The sequence below is a fragment of the Salvelinus fontinalis genome, chromosome 25 (assembly GCF_029448725.1).
Source record: "Salvelinus fontinalis isolate EN_2023a chromosome 25, ASM2944872v1, whole genome shotgun sequence".
NCBI classification, from domain to species: Eukaryota; Metazoa; Chordata; class Actinopteri; order Salmoniformes; family Salmonidae; genus Salvelinus; species Salvelinus fontinalis.
This window is the reverse complement of record NC_074689.1, coordinates 24,048,228-24,067,951: the sequence shown is the minus strand read 5'-3', so window position 1 is coordinate 24,067,951 and position 19,724 is coordinate 24,048,228. Positions and strand designations below refer to the sequence as shown.

The 19,724-nt window shown below is 42.9% G+C and overlaps 1 protein-coding gene across 2 annotated transcripts in view; it reads left to right on the top strand.

Annotated features, from left to right (window-relative positions):
* The first annotated feature begins 6,256 nt into the window (after positions 1–6,256).
* LOC129823004 (TGF-beta receptor type-1-like) overlaps positions 6,257–19,724 on the top strand; it is an 81,820-nt gene continuing 68,352 nt past the window's right edge. The window contains exon 1 of one of the 2 annotated variants that reach the window (XM_055881656.1): positions 6,257–6,399. In XM_055881656.1, coding sequence (XP_055737631.1) covers positions 6,330–6,399 — 70 coding nt within the window. In that variant the 5' untranslated portion in view covers positions 6,257–6,329. The remainder of the gene's footprint in view (positions 6,400–19,724) is intronic. The other variant, XM_055881655.1, reaches the window with a different exon arrangement.

Here is a 19,724-nt window from a genome sequence, read left to right as displayed (position 1 = left end):
GTAGAACAACATGGTAGCAACACAACATGGTAGCAGCACAACATGAAAACAACACAGCATGGTAGTAGAACAACATGGTAGCAACACAACATGGTAGCAGCACAACATGAAAACAACACAGCATGGTAGTAGAACAACATGGTAGCAACACAACATGGTAGCAACACAACATGGTAGCAGCACAACATGAAAACAACACAGCATGGTAGTAGAACAACATGGTAGCAACACAACATGGTAGCAGCACAACATGAAAACAACACAGCATGGTAGTAGAACAACATGGTAGCAACACAACATGGTAGCAGGACAACATGGTAGCAACACAACATGGTAGCAACACAACATGGTAGAAACACAGCATGGTAGCAGCACAACATGGTAGAAACACAACATGGTAGCAACACAACATGGTAGCAGCACACACGGTGCAAATATTGTTAGGCACAGAATTCAACTGATTGTAAACATGGGAGAAAAAGCCAGTCTGTCACTCGGAGACAAATCAAAAGGCTGCAAAGGAATAGGAGGAAGGTATCATTGTGGTATGTAAAAAAGACAGTAAAATATACACCTCCAGAGATTCTACTTTGTAAGGCCTCACAACAAGCGACGTCTTGCGGAAATAAGACAGCAACCTGTCATGAATGATATCAAAGTGACTGTGCCACTGGTGTAATGTTATTTTTATGATTGTATTGCTTGAACAATTGTTCACAAAGTGACTGTGATGTATTTGCATTGATATAGCTGCATTAGGGTTGGGGGGGGGGTGTCTGCGGGCTTTCAGCTTCGTTCTACCTCAGCAGATAAGCTGCTTCCTACTGAGGGGGCCGACGAATGTGCACCACTTTTCATCAAAGGCGAACACTAATGATACAAGTTTAAAAATCATTTTTGTGCCTCCCTGTACTCTTTCCAAAAGGAATTCTGGAGAACCGTGTAGTGTTCAACAATGTTCAACATGAAGGACAAGACTTGTAGAGATATTCATGAGCTTCAACATTTTCCCCTTTTTTCCCCCCTAATTAGTACAGGAATTCTGTTATCTTTCCAGTACTATGTAATTCACTGAACAAGTTCACTCGAGAGCAGGGCACTCCCTGAAGATAAAATATTTTTCACTTGCCCTACTTAAAACCCTTTACATTTAAACAGAAACAGCCTGTTTTTTTGGAGTTGAACATACATTACAGAAATGACTATGGTTCAGTGGACTGATTATTAGTCGCCATCGTTTTCAGCCGCTAAAAAGATGTCTAGAACATGATATCATCTTCACTTTGACATAACATCAAGGTTTTTTCGTCTGCAACCTTTACTCATTCAGATTTCAAAGCCAACCAGGTTGGCTGAACTTAGGCTACTATAAGTATAATAGTCGAGCTCATTGCCTGGCAAATAAGTTGTATCCCCAAAAATGTGCAAACTGTATTGGAAGGGAGATACTTCAGAACAATAAGAACGGAACAATATAAGGTGAGGAATTATACATAATTTGACCATAAATCCTGGTCCTGATCTCGGGTCAGATTTACGGTTTGAGCTCAGCCTTACAGACGAGACAAGGTGAGAGGGGGAAAATTATACAGGACCATCGGAAAAGGCCACACCCTCCAGAGTGAAATTACACAATTGTAAAAAGTCAACATCTTGTCTTGGGGGCTGTCGTGCTAGTATGACACAGCGTAGCATCTGTAAACTCTCCTCAGCCTTCTGCTCTGTCCCTAAGGGGACCAGACGGCACAGTGGCCAAGATCCTAATGGTGGTGTATAGGGGGAATTTTTGGGGGACCAGGTCACCCCACCAAAAATAGGAATGACAGATAAAGGACACCCAACCATTCCTGGCCTGCGCTGGCACCCCTCCATCACCACCACCAGAGCCTGGGCTGTTTCTGGGTAGATGACTCCAGGAGGGGCATAGTCCACTCTACTCTCTCTCTGTTGAGCAAACACTGGCCTGCCGGCTGTCGCAATATCCAAAGAGCAGAGTTTTCACGTTGATTCCCCCTTCGTTTTTTTTTTAGGAGGGGACTCATTAATGCATCTGTGGGGGATTGGTGGGAGCGCAGAGTGTGCAAACTGAATATTCAGGAAATTACACAGATGGAGATCAAACAATGGACCATCATCAATCTCTGTCACCAACCATAGGTATGGGAGGGGAGGTCAGGGGCTTTATTTATCCTGTTGAGGGTAACAGAACGGCAGAGTGAGTGAGTGAGTGAGTGAGTGAGTGAGTGAGTGAGTGAGTGAGTGTAGTGAGTGAGTGTAGTGAGTGGGTGTGAGTAAACCTAACCTTAACCATTTTAATTAACCCTTCTCCTGACCCTATCCTTAGCCCTGTAATCTAACTCCTAACATAACCCTAACCTTATTAACCCCTTGAAGTTAATCCCTAGCCTAGCTAACATTAGCATTAGACACCTAGCCACCTAGCTAAAGTTGCCACAACAAATTGGAATTTGTAACAAATCATACGTTTTGCTAATTCGTAACATATTGTACGTTTTGTAAATTCGTAACATATCATACGAAATGGATAATGGACATGCACAAATGAATACATATCATACAAAATGTAACATATCATACTAAATGGAGAGGCCTCGGATTTACGTAAAGAGTAATACAAAATGCTCTGAGACCAGGTTGCAGCAGGTGTGATAAAACTAGGACTTGATTGGTTGATTGTGATGTCAAGAAAGCAGAGCAGTGTTTTTTCCCATAGGTCCGGTTTCCTGATAACGATGAAACTTAAGCTTGTGAGTGTTTGAACGATGTACCAAGCAGTGCACTTGTTACGAATTAAAACTGAACGGTGTCGTTACAGGAGAAGTCTCGCGCTGAAAATTATTCCAGAATATAGGCGAGAGAGCTCGCTGTAGCTCTTAAATGATTTATGGCTATTCATATTTTTTACACCATACAGTTTTACCATCAAGAGAAGACTGTAGTCTATTCTGTAGTCTATTATGTATTCTACGTGTTTGTATTATGTTGGCCATGTGTTCTGTATTCTAAGTGTTTGTATTATGTTGGCCATGTGTTCTGTATTCTAAGTGTTTGTATTATGTTGGCCATGTGTTCTGTATTCTAAGTGTTTGTATTATGTTGGCCATGTGTTCTGTATTCTAAGTGTTTGTATTATGTTGGCCATGTGTTCTGTATTCTAAGTGTTTGTATTATGTTAGCCCTGTGTTCTGTATTCTAAGTGTTTGTACTATGTTGGTGTAACGGATGTGAAATGGCTAGCTAGTTAGCGGGTACGCGCTAGTAGCATTTCAATCAGTTACGTCACTTGCTCTGAGACTTTAAGTAGGGTTGCCCCTTGCTTTGCAAGGGCCGTGGCCTTTGTGGAGCGATGGGTAACGATGCTTCGTGGGCGACCGTTGTTGATGTGTGCAGAAGGTCCCTGGTTCGCGCCCGGGTCGGGGCGAGGGGATGACGTAAAGTTAGACTGTTACATTGATGCTGTTGACCCGGATCACTGGTTGCTGCGGAAAAGGAGGAGGTTGAAAGGGGGGTGAGTGTAACGGATGTGAAATGGCTAGCTAGTTAGCGGGTACGCGCTAGTAGCATTTCAATCAGTTACGTCACTTGCTCTGAGACTTTAAGTAGGGTTGCCCCTTGCTTTGCAAGGGCCGTGGCCTTTGTGGAGCGATGGGTAACGATGCTTCGTGGGCGACCGTTGTTGATGTGTGCAGAAGGTCCCTGGTTCGCGCCCGGGTCGGGGCGAGGGGACGACGTAAAGTTAAACTGTTACATTGGCCATGTGTTCTGTATTCTAAGTGCTTGTATTATGTTGGCCATGTGTTCTGTATTCTAAGTGTTTGTATTATGTTAGCCATGTGTTCTGTATTCTAAGTGTTTGTATTATGTTAGCCATGTGTTCTGTATTCTAAGTGTTTGTATTATGTTAGCCATGTGTTCTGTATTCTAAGTGTTTGTACTATGTTAGCCATGTGTTCTGTATTCTAAGTGTTTGTATTATGTTAGCCATGTGTTCTGTATTCTAAGTGTTTGTATTATGTTGGCCATGTGTTCTGTATTCTAAGTGTTTGTATTATGTTGGCCATGTGTTCTGTATTCTAAGTGTTTGTATTATGTTGGCCATGTGTTCTGTATTCTAAGTGTTTGTATTATGTTGGCCATGTGTTCTGTATTATAAGTGCTTGTATTATGTTTGCCATGTGTTCTGTATTCTAAGTGTTCTCTCTTGCTATTTTTATACAATGTGTGACTATGTAAATTCTGCGTTTCTTCAGTTTGGGTAAACTGTGAGCAAGAATCAATAAAGCTTAAGCAGCATGCTCCTTAATTCTATAGAAAATGTAAATGTGACCTAAAAATAGGATATAATGACAATGGTTCAATACATGTCCCAAAACAAATTCTGATTTAGGACAGACACTTCAGAACAAGTTCCTTTAGATTTTTGGGGGGGACTATCTGTTTTTCCATGTAGTGAATCTGTTGTTCAATGTGTTTGTATGGGCTAATAGCAGTAAGGACTATCTGTTGTTCAATGTGTTTGTATGGGCTAATAGCAGTAAGGACTATCTGTTGGTCCATGTGTTTGTATGGGCTAATAGCAGTAAGGCCAAAAATATGTTTTTATCAAATCATTTTTTTAAATATACGTCACAGGGTCTTAAAATTCTAAATCATATAGCAAAATGATGTTGGGCAATTAGGCCTGGCTCGCAATCGACGTTCCAATTAATCTCAAAGGTGTTAGATGGGGTTGAGGTCAGGGCTCTGTGCAGACCAGTCAAGTTCTTCCACACCAATCTTGACAAACCATTTCTGTATGGACCTCGCTTTGTGCACGGGGGCATTGTCATGCTGAAACAGGAAAGGGCATTTCCTAAACTGTTGCCACAAAGTTGGAAGCACAGAATTGTCTAGAATGTCATTGTATTCTCTAGCTTTAAGACTTCCCTTCACTGGAACTAAGGGGCCTGGCCCGAACCATGAAAAACAGCCCCAGACCATTATTCCTCCCCCACCAAACTTTACAGTTGGCACTAGTGCAATGGGGAAGGTATTGTTCTCCTGGCATCCACCAAACCCAGATTCATCCGTGCTCCAGAGTCCAATGGCCTAAGCTTTACACCACTCCAGCTGGAGCTTGGCATTGCGCATGGTGAGCTTAAGCTTGCAATCACGAGACTCTGGAGGCATGCAGAAGCCAAATCGAGCACCATACCGCATCGCGGTGCCCCTCTCAAGTGTTTTATGGCTATTCTCTGTATAGCTCCGCATGCACATGATTGGTTGACGGTAGGTGGGGGCGGGAGGTTTTGTATAAACACAAACTCACTTCCTTGACAACTTCTTTCAAGACAGCTCTGCACTGTTCCGGCCAAGCGCAATAAGTATGAAAATGCTCTAACATCTGCAGACGCCATATCACCGTAAATGCTGCACGGCCAAGGCATTGACCATGCAGCGCCTTTTAGTAGAGCAATAGAGTATTTTTCACATGGTTTGACAAACTAGTCTTGCCACAGGTTAGGAACGTCCATCGCTATTTTCCCTGAAAACTCCATTGACAGCAGAGTGAAACAGGGGAGAGAGAGCTTTACCGAGGCGAACAAAACACGCCACGATACACCACGCAATTTTGAAGAGATACTTTCCTTAATATACAAACCAACAAAAAGATGACCGTTGATTAGATACCCACAGGGGACCAGTTCGGGAAATGTATGCACTCACTACTGCAAGTTTCTCTGGATAAGAACGTCTGCTAAATGACTCAAATGTAAGTGCGTTTTGCCTATAAAGACAAGCAAGCTGTAAATGGGCTTGTAAAAGGCCATTTTAGCATGTAAATCTTTGTGAGGCAAAAAAAAAATGTTTTAGATGCATGCCAACAAAGCCACAACACAACACTAAGCAATACATTAATTCCATTATAACGGTGACAATCGGTGCCCACAAACTATTAAGGCCTACATAAAACTGTCCCAACAGCAGAGCTTTATTTTCAGCACCATGGAGTGAATCCTTACATCACTGCTACACCTTGCTATCAGCAGAACATTGTTTGGCAGGGTAACAGTTAATTTTGCTTAATTTGCTGCCTTTTAGCTGATATGGCTGACTTGCTTAAACAAATGTGGTTTCTACTGACAATTGAGATGAACAAATGGATAATTCTGTAAACTGTCAGGAAATGTTTACAACTACACAAGAAGGCTTGCTTGGTCTGGGCGGGGTGTGGTACTAGCGGTCCCAGCCAATCAGACGTTTTTTTTCTCAACCATGCACTAGCGAGAGAAGTTGAGACAGTCAGTCTGGAGTAAGTCTGAACTACGATGGATGCAGTACCCTATTCTCTCGTGTTTATAGTCCTGTTCTTTGGGACTATGATTCAAGAAAATGATGGTAAGTGAGCGAGGCTATGTCTGGGCAGTTTTTCTTTATTTCAATATGTTGTGGCCACGAAGTTGATTTCGGGGCGTCGGTTGTTGCTCTTTGTTTCAAGAAGCGGTAGCCTAAAGACGTCTCAAAGATGGCGCAGGTCAGACTCGGAGCAAGCCGCGCTGTCAGAGCCAATGTTTATTTTTGAGGGGAACGTCTTTGCGAGAGAAAAGAGCTAAAAGTCACATGCACCTTTTTGAGGACTTCGGCTTTAGTCCAGGATCAATGCGCGAAGTCATTTGTAACATGATGTTTTCGAGCTCTGACTGATTAACTAGTAACTGTTTTTCCTCAGTTGAGAAAATACTTTAGTTTGCATCACTCACAGCTGTTTTTTAAAATATTTTTTTTTTTATCGGCCTTAATCGTTCATTTCTCGTGCTGGACACTGACCGAGGAGTGGACTGGGCTGAAGAAAGCCCCATGGCAGAAATGTCCAGGCAATGGTTATGTTTCGCATTTGTGTCCGTGTAGCTAAATAGTCACTGTTAATAAACTGCCTGCTACTGTTGGCTGTCTATTTTGAGGGAGGATTCCCCTTAGTTAACTAGCAAATACTTGTTCAATCGAAAGAGATGGGTTTGGTTGAACTTGACACCGTAATAGCTATACAGTTGGCTATAATTCATCTATTTAGCCAGTCTTTTTTTGTTGTTGCCACAGTATGCAGTTGCTCGTCACTCGTGCTTTTTTTTTTGTAAAACAAGGTTTCAACGCTGTTGACAAAAGTTAAACGGCAAACTAACGTTAGCTTGCGCTAGTGACTGATCTGAGGGGCTATTCAAAGTCATACTCATTGTACGAGCTAGTCGCTGTGCTGTCATGCGAGATTCGCTGGGAGCTGAACTGGCAACATTTCGTTTCATTTGTCTTGCATCTCACTCGTGGAGATTTCAAAATAGCCCATATTTCCTTGACACACCGATTGCTGGTAACATTGTGGCTGAAAGGTTACTCGGACACCCCCTAGATAGTAATGTGAGCTAACCCGAGTTAGCTAATTGTCAGCCTTTGACCAAGTAAGTCTTATGTAACTAGCTAGTCGTTTATCAGTTTGATGAATTTTGCTTGAAATTGAGCGGAGCTGCTACTAAAGTGTAGAGCTGGGCAGCTTAAAGTTCTCGTTCAACATTTATCCAACCAATTAAACATCGTGAGACAATCCCCTAACAAGGACTTGGATCCCCCCTCTCTATGTTTTCTAAATCCCTAATGTCGATTATTGTACATTTCATTACAGCTATGTGGCTGACAATGTGCATTCACACGTTTCACGAGCCTTGATTTCCTTCATCCTAAATCCCATTATTGTTTAATTAATTAAACAAACAAAAAAATATTTGTTAATACGGTCAGCCTGTGATTACCACAACCTAACTTAATTATTAACTAGAATATAGAATAATTCTGCTGGTTTGGAACCTCACAATATTCCGTTGTGTGACATTCCTTTGTGTGGACGGAGAGATGGAGAGTCGATGGAAACATGATGAATAGAGTCCCAGCTCACAGGGCTTGTATTTTGATGACATAAAGGGAACCGTTCCCATACGTTTTAACCAGTGTCCTTAAAGAATGTTATTAAATAAAACTAAACTGTTATGTTGACCTGCAGAGAGTATTTTTGTCCATTTTTGAAATATGATTGACATGCTTCGGTGACGTGGGAGCTTAAACAAGACAGGAGTATTTGCATCAGAATGAAATCCGTATGCTTGATGCATATAATCCTACGGAGAAAGGAGCAGACCACTTTCTCAGATTGAAGGTGCTGGACAATTTTTTAAAATTACATTTATTTATTTTTACACCAATAAGAAGCTTAGCATCTAGGCTATCTGCATTTCTGGGAAGCTGTTGTGTGTATAATAGGGGGGGATGAATCTGTACATCCCCAGTTTCCCTCCCCTAGAATATTTGATGCTATCACCGCTGTCATAAATAATGCACAGCTTCAAGATAGACAGGATATGAAATAGTTAATGTAAACACACCTTTACGTGTCCTCATATCAGCTGTTGGTGATAGTAGTGCTCACCATGCAGTCGTAACATGCATGACACTCTTCCCTCTGAAATCGGACAATTGTCAGTTAGATTGGACCTCCTACCAATGCTGTTTAGGCTTCATCATGGTACTTCTCTAAACGGACTTGGAACAATTCCATCACCTTTAGCTGCGTTGGATGGGACATTTGGTGACAATAGCAGTTCATTTCACATTATCTGTTGAGACAGCTGGTGTTTGACCTTTGCATCCTCCAGTGACCTTTTGCAAACCTCATTACTGTCCAGCGTAGAGCTCCCGTGGTGTTCAACAATCCTGTGTGCCGGCTCAGAGCCCCCTTTAATTTGCGATCTGCCTAAAACTTGCGTTGCTTGCTCCCTGCATACTGCAAGTAAACAGCGCATGTTCATCAGGGAAATAAAAATATGTGCAGCTTAGTTTAAGTGCAATCTCCATGTCACCGATAAGACCACATCAAAAGCTTTAATCGCCTGTGCTGCCGTGTCGATTCGGCATCAGAATATCAAAAAGGGGAAGAACTCCAGGCCGCAGCGGCACAGTGCAGAGCAAGACTTTTGAATTCAGTCACATCCATAACCTCTCCCCTGGAGCGACCCCCCCCCCCCCCCCCAACTAGTCAAAAAGGGGTGTTTGCTATGGTCAATACAGTAAATCTGCCTTTTGGTCAGAGGAATGTGAAACGTTTGAGTGACCGACCCCAAACTGCCTCTTGTCCTTGGAGTAAGGAACCACAACTAATTTGAGAAGTTGTATTTGTGCCCAGCTGTGATTGGATTCAGGGGTTGTGATGCATTCAAACGGCCCCCGCTTTCGCCCGGAATCGAGAATTCTGCTGCGACTGTAGTTTTTTTTTTTTTTTTACCTTTTCACGTATGAGCTCCAAATATCTCCTCAGCGTGAGTTGTTTTATGAACGTGATGTCACAATGCACTCACTGTTCCAATATGTGATTTGTTACGCAACAGTACAGTTAACGCATGCTGCCTGATAATTATCTAGGCTATGTTTCGTCTTGTCAATTTCAAATTATTTTCGGAACAAGTTTTATTTCCTAACAGTTTAAATTGAGGTGTGTTCCGCCCTCCTCATTAATTCATGTAGAAGTAGCCCATTTCAGTATTGAGGACAATTTTATTTTTGAGGCTTTACTGAGTCTGACAAACTTCTCTCTTTTGAGGAGAGCCCAAGCACTTCCCTAGTTTTTCCGCAGATCAAGTATGCAGACATTTGCGCAGTCTTGCACGAACTGGTACATTTTCTGGCTGGAATTTGCAGTTTTATTCACATGTTTTCAAGTACTGGTGACATCTAATGCATTCTAATTATTGCGTAGATTGTAATGGACACATGATGTGTGTAAAATACACTTTTGAAGGTTGTACTGATTTACAATGAGCTAATGCTGTACTGTTTGCCAGCTATGTGCGGAGCCATGTTTGTTGACATTATACAATGCATTCTGGGTGTCACGTAAACGTCTGTCAGACCAAAGACGTTCTACTGAGGGTGAAGGAATGGCAACTCATCTTTCGAGTAAACTACCGGAAGTGAATGATCATAGATGACACCCCCGCCCCCTTCAACATGCGTACTGCAAACATACCAAACTCATCTGGTCTCCTCTTTTCTATCTCTGGTTGACGCGAAAAAACAAACATGACGGCGCCCACAAACTACCCGTCATCGGATTACTTTACTTCACTAGAAAGTGTTTTACGTAGTTTCGATCAATGGTGAGCTCACCCGTGATGTGATTTAATTATAAATAGTAATTGCTATTAGCTAATTCATATTGTGGTTTCTGTCAGCCGAGAGTTATCTAAATACTTGTGTTACCTCAGTCTTTCCTCAGTTTGCGCTAGGACAAATGTAGCCTACATTTTCACGGTCTGGATGATTGTGTGATGCTGTCGCTACTTCTGTGAATGTCTGAACATTGCATCCAAAGATATAAACTGGTTACATTCGGGAAATAACTTTTGTAAAGACTGTTTGTGCAGGAAAAAAATCGGAGGAAACAGTGTGGACAGCTCAAATGTGCGACTGTTGCGTCAGTCGAAACTGGACATTCTAAATAATCTTTCTAGTCATACCTGTTTGAACGTACGCTGCATGGACCACTGTAGAATGATCACACCCGTTTCAACGTACGCTGCATGGATCACTGTAGAATGATCACACCCGTTTGAGCGTACGCTGCATGGACCACTGTAGAATGATCACACCCGTTTGAGCGTACGCTGCATGGACCACTGTAGAATGATCACACCCGTTTGAGCGTACGCTGCATGGACCACTGTAGAATGATCACACCCGTTTGAGCGTACGCTGCATGGACCACTGTAGAATGATCACACCCGTTTGAGCGTACGCTGCATGGACCACTGTAGAATGATCACACCCGTTTCAACGTACACTGCATGGATCACTGTAGAATGATCACACCCGTTTGAGCGTACGCTGCATGGACCACTGTAGAATGATCACACCCGTTTCAACGTACACTGCATGGATCACTGTAGAATGATCACACCCGTTTGAACGTACGCTGCATGGACCACTGTAGAATGATCACACCCGTTTGAACGTACGCTGCATGGACCACTGTAGAATGATCACACCCGTTTGAGCGTACGCTGTATGGAACACTGTAGAATGATCACACCCGTTTGAGCGTACGCTGCATGGACCACTGTAGAATGATCACACCCGTTTCAACGTACACTGCATGGATCACTGTAGAATGATCACACCCGTTTGAGCGTACGCTGCATGGACCACTGTAGAATGATCACACCCGTTTCAACGTACACTGCATGGATCACTGTAGAATGATCACACCCGTTTGAACGTACGCTGCATGGACCACTGTAGAATGATCACACCCGTTTGAACGTACGCTGCATGGACCACTGTAGAATGATCACACCCGTTTGAGCGTACGCTGTATGGAACACTGTAGAATGATCACACCCGTTTGAACGTACGCTGCATGGACCACTGTAGAATGATCACACCCGTTTGAGCGTACGCTGCATGGACCACTGTAGAATGATCACACCTGTTTGAGCGTACGCTGCATGGACCACTGTAGAATGATCACACCCGTTTGAGCGTACGCTGCATGGACCACTGTAGAATGATCACACCCGTTTGAGCGTACGCTGTATGGAACACTGTAGAATGATCACACCCGTTTGAACGTACGCTGCATGGAACACTGTAGAATGATCACACCCGTTTGAACGTACGCTGCATGGACCACTGTAGAATGATCACACCCGTTTGAGCGTACGCTGCATGGACCACTGTAGAATGATCACACCTGTTTGAGCGTACGCTGCATGGACCACTGTAGAATGATCACACCTGTTTGTTGGTACATGAAGAAAGGAGAGACAGAATGCTGCCAGAGAAGAAGTACATTGATCATTCTCTTCTGTTACATTGGAAATAGTGAAGGACTACCTGTTTTGCAATCTGTTTTAATCAGTCGCTGACTTTCTGTCCCCCAAATGCTCTACAGACACTCGTATTAAGCCACCGGGTGAATTGCTTTTGTCATTATCCTTTTATCTGGAGGATATTTCCAAAAGCAATTTTGGCTAAGTGCCTTTCTCAAGGGCATAACAAAAAGCGGAAAAACGGTACCTCTACCCCTCCCCATCCCCTATTAGTATGAACTTGACCCATCTAGCCCATAAAACTCCTGGCCATCATGAAGGAATGACGTGCTGTTCACTGCACATACATCCATACAGCCGGAACTACTTTCCTGCATCGAGGTGTGTGTGTTGCGCTCCCCCCCCCCCCCCGCTCCCACTTCAGACCTTCCAATCACCTCAGCTGACACATGCTTTGAATAGCCTACCTGCTATGAACTCACTTTTTTGGGGGGGGGGGGGGGGGGGGGAGGGGGGGGGATCAGTTTACGTAACAGTATACAGCCCACTTGAGTCGGTGCTTTTGAACACTTCCTGACATATGCAATTTTTGAAACCGTCAACTGTGTACATAACCACACGGCACAGTAGCTCCACCGCACTGAGTAGTTCAATGTGTATCGGATTTATTTGCCTCTGCGCTGATAGGAAAAAGCCTCCCGACAAATAAATGTGCTGCTAAGATTGTCCCCCCCCCCCCGTCTAGCAGTGTTACAGCAGAAGTGCTGCTAAGATTGTCTCCCGTCCCCCGTCCCCCCCCCCGTCTAGCAGTGTTACAGCAGAATTATTTTGTCTTATGGTTTCTTCAACTTTCATCAGTCTTTTCTGTTTTTATCCTACAGTAATCTTCTTTGTGAATTCTCCAGCCCCATGGAGAAATGTGTGTCCAGTTCAGTGTGTGTGTGTGTGTGTGTGTGTGTGTGTGTGTGTGTGTGTGTGTGGGGCAACGTCTATTTGGTTAATGGCTGAATGTGGATGCTGGCTTTGTTTGGGTTTTTACTACTGCAGCCCACTCTCGGGCTGCATCAAACAGAAAATGTGCCCTCTCAGGGCTCCCTCCTTCCCCTCTAGCAGCAAAGGGGAAGGTTTTACGACTCCTCGGTGTGCCACTGAGGCAGCTTGGTGAGCTGGGTATTTATAAAGAACACTCAGTCATGTGCTCTGACATGCCAGCAATTAGTAAGGTCTATGCAAAGAGAGGGGTGGAAAAAGTTGCACTTAAAGGGGCAATCTGCGATTTTGTTACATCGATTTTTTTTTTATTTGACTTTTAAATGAATGACTCATAGCCATTTGATTCTTGAGCATAAATGCGTCACAAGCTTAGTTCAACTGTCTAACCTAATCGGAACCCAAAATTATAAGCTTGTAAACAAACACTGTATAGCCTCAACATGGTTAAAACTGTAATGTTGATATCATGGATGGTCAGTCCTTGGATCCATAGCCCTGAATTTGAGAGTGGTTACATTTCTCCAGCCCTATCCCATAGCTGTTTACCAGAAACAGTGGCAGCAAGGACATTTTTTTTGTTTTTGTTTGAATTGCAGATGGCCCCTTTTACGCATTGACTGGTACTCACTGTGCGACTTACTGCTCTCTGAAGTGTTATTAGCAGGTCAGGATAGTGGCAAACACCAGTAGAAATGCAATGTACAGACCAGGCATACACAGACTGTTCACATGGCTGTGAAGTATCCTTGCATATCTTGAACACTCGTGAGCTATAGTCTCCCACAAACCCATTGCAGTATTGATAGTTGAAAATTTGGCTTTGTTGTTACATTTTTGTTTGGGTGAATAAATGTTCAACCGTTTTGGCAGGAGTTTCGCTTTTTGAACACACTAAAGACATTGGCCGACTTGATGAGACTAGATGGTGTTTTTCTGTCCAATGTTATGGTTGAGATTCGTGCCTTTTAAGCTCCATGCTCAACAATTTGAGGAGGCAGGCAGCAGCAAAAAAACACATCTAATCCTGAGCACATTTTGAATGAAAGGCTGTGTGAGAGATATATAAATAAATAGTTTTCATTTTTTGCAGATATTACTACCTTGAGGTATTTTGTGGGCTCTTTTGCGAAAACATCTGTTGCTAACCGACTCGCATCCCAGTGAGTCAGTGGAGCATCTGCTCTGGTGGAGCTGAAGGTCTCTGCTGAGCAGCTGGCATCAACGGGAGACTTTCTCTTAAATCAACCTGATGCATATTCATTAGAGGGCTCGTTCAGCCCTCACCATGTTTATATTGAATGTCTGCTCGCTGGGAATTGGCCGTCAACAGTATTTAAACTCACTGCTCCCTCAATGCACCTGTGAAGAACGATATTGGCCATTTTTAAAAATGTATTTAGACTTTCTGTTTTAACCTACAAAGAATAACTTACAAATATTATCATAGACAGTTATTTGTGACACGTAGGGCCTAATTGAGATATCAGTTAGTTATGCTTCCTTTTTGCCACCAGTTCCTTTTTGAGAGTCCTAAACCCTGAGCTTGTGCTTTGTTTCTGCTTGAGCAGACGGACAGTGTTTTTGGCCGTGAGGTTTTGGTCTGAGAGGACGGTCCACATCGCCCATCCCCACATCTGGTGTGGACAAAAGCACTGCCGTAATAGAGGGAAGGACGGGGAGCGGCTCAGGTCCTGCCATAATGAGGCGGACCGGGGGAGCGCAAGGGAGCGGGGCAGGCCCTGCCATAGTGGGGTGGGGGGGGGGGGGGGGGGGGCTGCCATAATGGAGGGGGAGGGGGCAGGCTCTGCCATAATGGGGCGGACCGGGGGAGCGCAAGGGAGCGGCTCAGGAGGGGGAGGGGGGCGGGCCCTGCCATAATGGAGAGGGCTGCCATAATGGAGGGGGCAGGTGCTGCCATAATGGAGGGGGAGGGCCGGGGAGTGGGGCAGGCCGTGACAAGGGATGTTAACCGTTAATCGGTTGGCACTTAGCAGCCAAAAATACATTTGACCAGTCATTCTTATCGGACTATAGGGTAATTTGCATAATTTTGTGCAATTAAATTGGCGCGTGAACTAGAGGCAGCGTAACGCAATGTGAACTGGAGGTCGGCGGCGTAACGCAATGTGAACTGGAGGTCGGCGGCGTAACGCAATGTGAACTGGAGGTCGGCGGCGTAACGCAATGTGAACTGGAGGTCGGCGACGTAACGCAATGTGAACTGGAGGTCGGCGACGTAACGCAATGTGAACTGGAGGTCGGCGGCGTAATTGTTTGAAATCTGAATGTTTTGCTTTACTTCAAATAATGAGGCATGCCTTGCTTAGTCATAGCAACCCATCATAGTTGTTGATATTAGATTCCCCCTCTTTCTAAGTTTCTAACAGAGATTTTAATCTCAACTGCTTGCATTAGGTTTGAACTGTGTTTTCTGCGAATTGGATTTTGGCATATGTTTGAAAATGAGGTTTTTATTAGCTACTTCATTACAGGAGTTGCATGTACTATATAGCCTCTTGAACTGGAAGATGATAGGCTTGTTATTGTTGCATGTTTCCATTAAGCTCTTCAATAAAAATGTCAGGTCCTTGAATGTCAGGTCCTAGGTCTGTCCAACCTTTCTGAATTCTTAAATCTTTTAGCTAGGCTTTTAGGATTGTGTAAATATCAAACATATATGTTTATTTTGAATGTGTATATAAACTATGTAAATAATACAAATTATTTGATTTATGTAAATTCTCTGAATACTGTATATGTCTATTTTGAGTTCATATGTTATAATATGTTATAACTTATAAACTCAACTTATTTGATACATATAAACTCAAAATAGACATACAGTATTCATGGAATTTACATAAATCAAATAATTTGTATTATTTACATAGTTTATATACACATTATTCAAAATAAACATATGTTTGATATTTACACATAATTACACAATTCTAAAAGCTTAGCTAAAAGATTTAATAGTATCAGAGAGGAAGAGGCAAAGCAAGAGGTTTCACTCTCACTAGAATCTGTCCAAAATAAGCCCAATGTGTTTCTATGGGTTATTTTGGACCTAAGCTTGTCGCCTTCCTTCCCGCCTTGGGCCGACTCCCATTGTCAGGGTGGAAACATAAGTATCTCGTCATTATATACAGATCTCTAGTAGTATTTTGCTGGTCACGTCATTTTACTGTTTGGAAATAATTTAACCGTTTGTTGACTGGTTGATGAGGGTTAGTTTTGTCGGTAGCAAAAGTGACCGAACTTTGCATCCCTAGCCATGACTGAGAAGCTCCGCTTATTAGTGGTGAGTTAAGACCATCAGAAATCAGACATCCCCAAATTAGCACTTTGCTACATTTGTGCGCAGCAGGTCAGGTACTCAACATTATCAGGACAAAGAAACCAGAGACATTCTCATTTCTCACTTTTTATTTATATTTTTTTACCTTTATTTAACTAGGCAAGTCAGTTAAGAACACATTCTTATTTACAGTGACGGCCTAGAAACAGTAGATGAACTGCCTTGTTCAGGGGCAGAACGGCAGATTTTTACCTTGGAAACTTGGGGATTCGAACTTGAAACCTTTCGGGTACTGGCCCAATGCTCTAACCACTAGGCTACCTGCTAGGCTACCTGCTAGGCTACCTGCTAGGCTACCTGCTAGGCTACCTGCTAGGCTACCTGCTAGGCTACCTGCTAGGCTACCTGCCACTCCACATGGACCACTCCAAACCAAAAGACAATAAAAAAATAAAAAAAATTGACAACTCATAAATAATGATTATGAAATATACCAGAAACAAGTGTAGCAGCTTGTGATCTCTGGAAACCACGTTTCCACTCAGAATGAGAACGGTAAATTACTGTAATTTTTTACGGACGTTAACAGAAATGAGTGTAACCAAATGACAGGGATTAACGGTACATTTACTAATGGTGACATGCCGTACCAGTCAAAAGTTTGGACACACCTACTCATTCCAGGGTGTTTAGAAAGAAAAAAAAGTTCCAAATTGTAGAATAATAGTGAAAACATCAACTCTTGGAAGCATGTAGTAACCAAAAAAGTGTTAAACAAGTCACAATATATTTGAGATTCTTCAATGTAGCCACCCTTTGCCTTGATGACAGCTTTGCACACTCTTGGCATTCTCTCAACCATCTTCACCTGGAATACTTTTCCAACAGTCTTGAAGGAGTTCCCACATATGCTGAGCACTTGTTGGCTGCTTTTCCAGTATGTATTTACTTTCAGAATTTAGATATGAGCTAGCAGACTGGTTTAGACCACTGTGACACCACATCCCTCCTGTCTTGCTGCCACTTCTCTCAGCCTGGTCTAGTCAGAGAGATAATGAGAGTTCTGCTACCCGAAGGCTGATTGAGTGGTGCAAAGCACACAGACTACCCCAGTCATAGGCTAAGCTCTGGAGCAAAGCAGGTTACATATTTATTTATTTATTATCTTTTTATTTTATACCTTTTTTATTTTGACAGGTAGGTTTTATACTGAGACTAAGGTCTCTCTTTCAGTTGAGCCCTGCATAAATAACTCAAACATTTATTTAGAGATATACGTATTAAGAAAAATACATTTATTAACAGAGGTCTCTGATCATTTATCTGAACAGACCAATGGGGGCCAGAACATCTCATTTCATTGTAAGATCTCTGTTGTTCCACATTTCAAAGCCCGTGTGTCTGTAACATCTCTGTCAGTTGTTCCACATTCGAAGCATGTGTCTGTAAGGTTTCTAAGTTGCTCTACATTCAACGTGTGTGTGTGTGTGTGTGTGTGTGTGTGTAAGGAAAGGCAGCGACTCAGACAATTTGCATAGTAGTGTAGAGGGGATGAGGTCACACCAATTTGGCAAAGAGAATGTGATACTCACATTTGTGTGATTTATTAGCAAGAGAGAACTCTCAGCCCCAGGTGAACATTGTTTCAAGTATAGTGTGCTAAATCGAAGTAGGCCATCCGTTATTTCAGTGTTCGTGGCGGTGGCTGGCTGTGTCTTGTTGCCCTCGGCAGGAGAGGACCAACGCCTGACCCGGTTGGTCTGAGTGGATGACGCAGAAAGTTATCAGTGGATTGTCATAAACTCTTGAGATTTTAAAGAAGAGCATTGGTACAAGATAAAACTGTAATTAGCGGCTGTCGCCGAATTAAAGGCAATGTCCTAAAAGAGTTTTATAGCCACACACTCGAAGATGGAATGCATGTTATCAGTGGGCTATCAACAACAAAAAATATAGCCAGTGTCATGTTCACGTTCCAATAGTTCTTGATTTACATGATATGCTGCGCCCATCAAGGAATCATATTCCACTTGAACAAGATTACCTTTTTCTAGAGGAGTTATACTTCTGTAATTCGTTTTAGTCTCATGCCTGTAAATCGTACTGTGCTTTTTAATGAATGAAATTCTAACGAAGAGATAAATTAGGCCTACCCACCATTTTACTGTGAGAGAACGCACACATGCTATCAATTGGCGCAGTCGTCTATACACCACAAAGAAACGAGCAAGGACTCCTTTCTCTTCTCTCTCTCTCTCCGCTGCTGCATAGCAATTGAACGGGTCGCTCTGCTATTGAATGCGAGATAATTCAATTACCTCATTAGAGGTTGCAGCCACAGGCTCCAAAGATGTGAAAATCCAATTGCCATTGATTTCTGAAATCTGAGGCTGTTGTCTTTTGCTTCTCTTTTTGCAGTGAACCGGGTATTAGATGAAACTTTATACCGTCCTTTTCATTTGCAGCCTCTCTGGGGGCTCTTCGGTGCAGCAGGCACTTGAAGCTTGGTCTTAGCAAACTCCACCTCCCCCCTAACGCTGTTAGAAAATGGCTTATTTAGTCGTAATCAGATTGTGCGCTATGGAATGAAGTTAATTGGAGGTATTGGAGGACTTCAATGACTCCAATGACTCTCTCAAATGCCTGTGTAAATCACAAAGGTCTCGCTGTTGCTGAAATGTATTATTGACGACTGCTGAATGTTTCATTCAGATAAATGTGGCGTCGCACTCCGAAACAAGTTTAACCCCGTGGACCCTTATCGGCGTGAAGTCGGCCACGTTCTCTGCTTTGTATGTGATAATGCTTTGTCAGTTGTGTTTGCATAGGGGGCAAAGAGGAGAAATCTCTTGATTTTGGTTCTGAAAGTTAACTGATAGGTCCAATCGTCTAAACAGCCTTGCTTTCAATCAGTACAGCTTCTTTGAACCTGGAGAGACCAGACTTTTCCTTGGTGCCTTCTAGCAGCAGTTCCCACTAGATGGCCAAGCTGCTAAGTCAAATTTGGTGATATACGGTGCATTTGGAAAGTATTCAGACCCCTTGACTTTTTCCACATGTTGTTATGTTACAGCCTTATTATAAAATGGATAATCGTTTTTTACCCTTTTATATCTTCTCATAATGACAAAGCAGAAACAGGTTTTTAGAAATTTTTGCAAATGTATTAAAAATACAAACCTGAAATATCACATTTACAATAAGTATTCAGACCCTTTACTCAGTACTTTGTTGAAGCACCTTTGGCAGCAATTACAGCCTCGAGTGTTCTTAGGTATGATGATACAAGCTTGGCACACTTGTATTTGGGGAGTTTCTCCCATTCTTCTCTGCAGATCCTCTCAAGCTCTGTTAGGTTGGATGGGGAGCGTCGCTGCACAGCTGTTTTCAGGTCTCTCCAGAGATGTTCGATCAAGGTTCAAGTCTGGGTTCTGTCTGGGCCACTCAAGGACATTCAGAGACTTGTCCCGAAACCACTCCTGCCTTGTTTTGGCTGTGTGCTTAGGGTTGTTGTCCTGTTGGAAGGTGAACCTTCGCCCCAGTCTGAGGTCCTGAGCACCCTT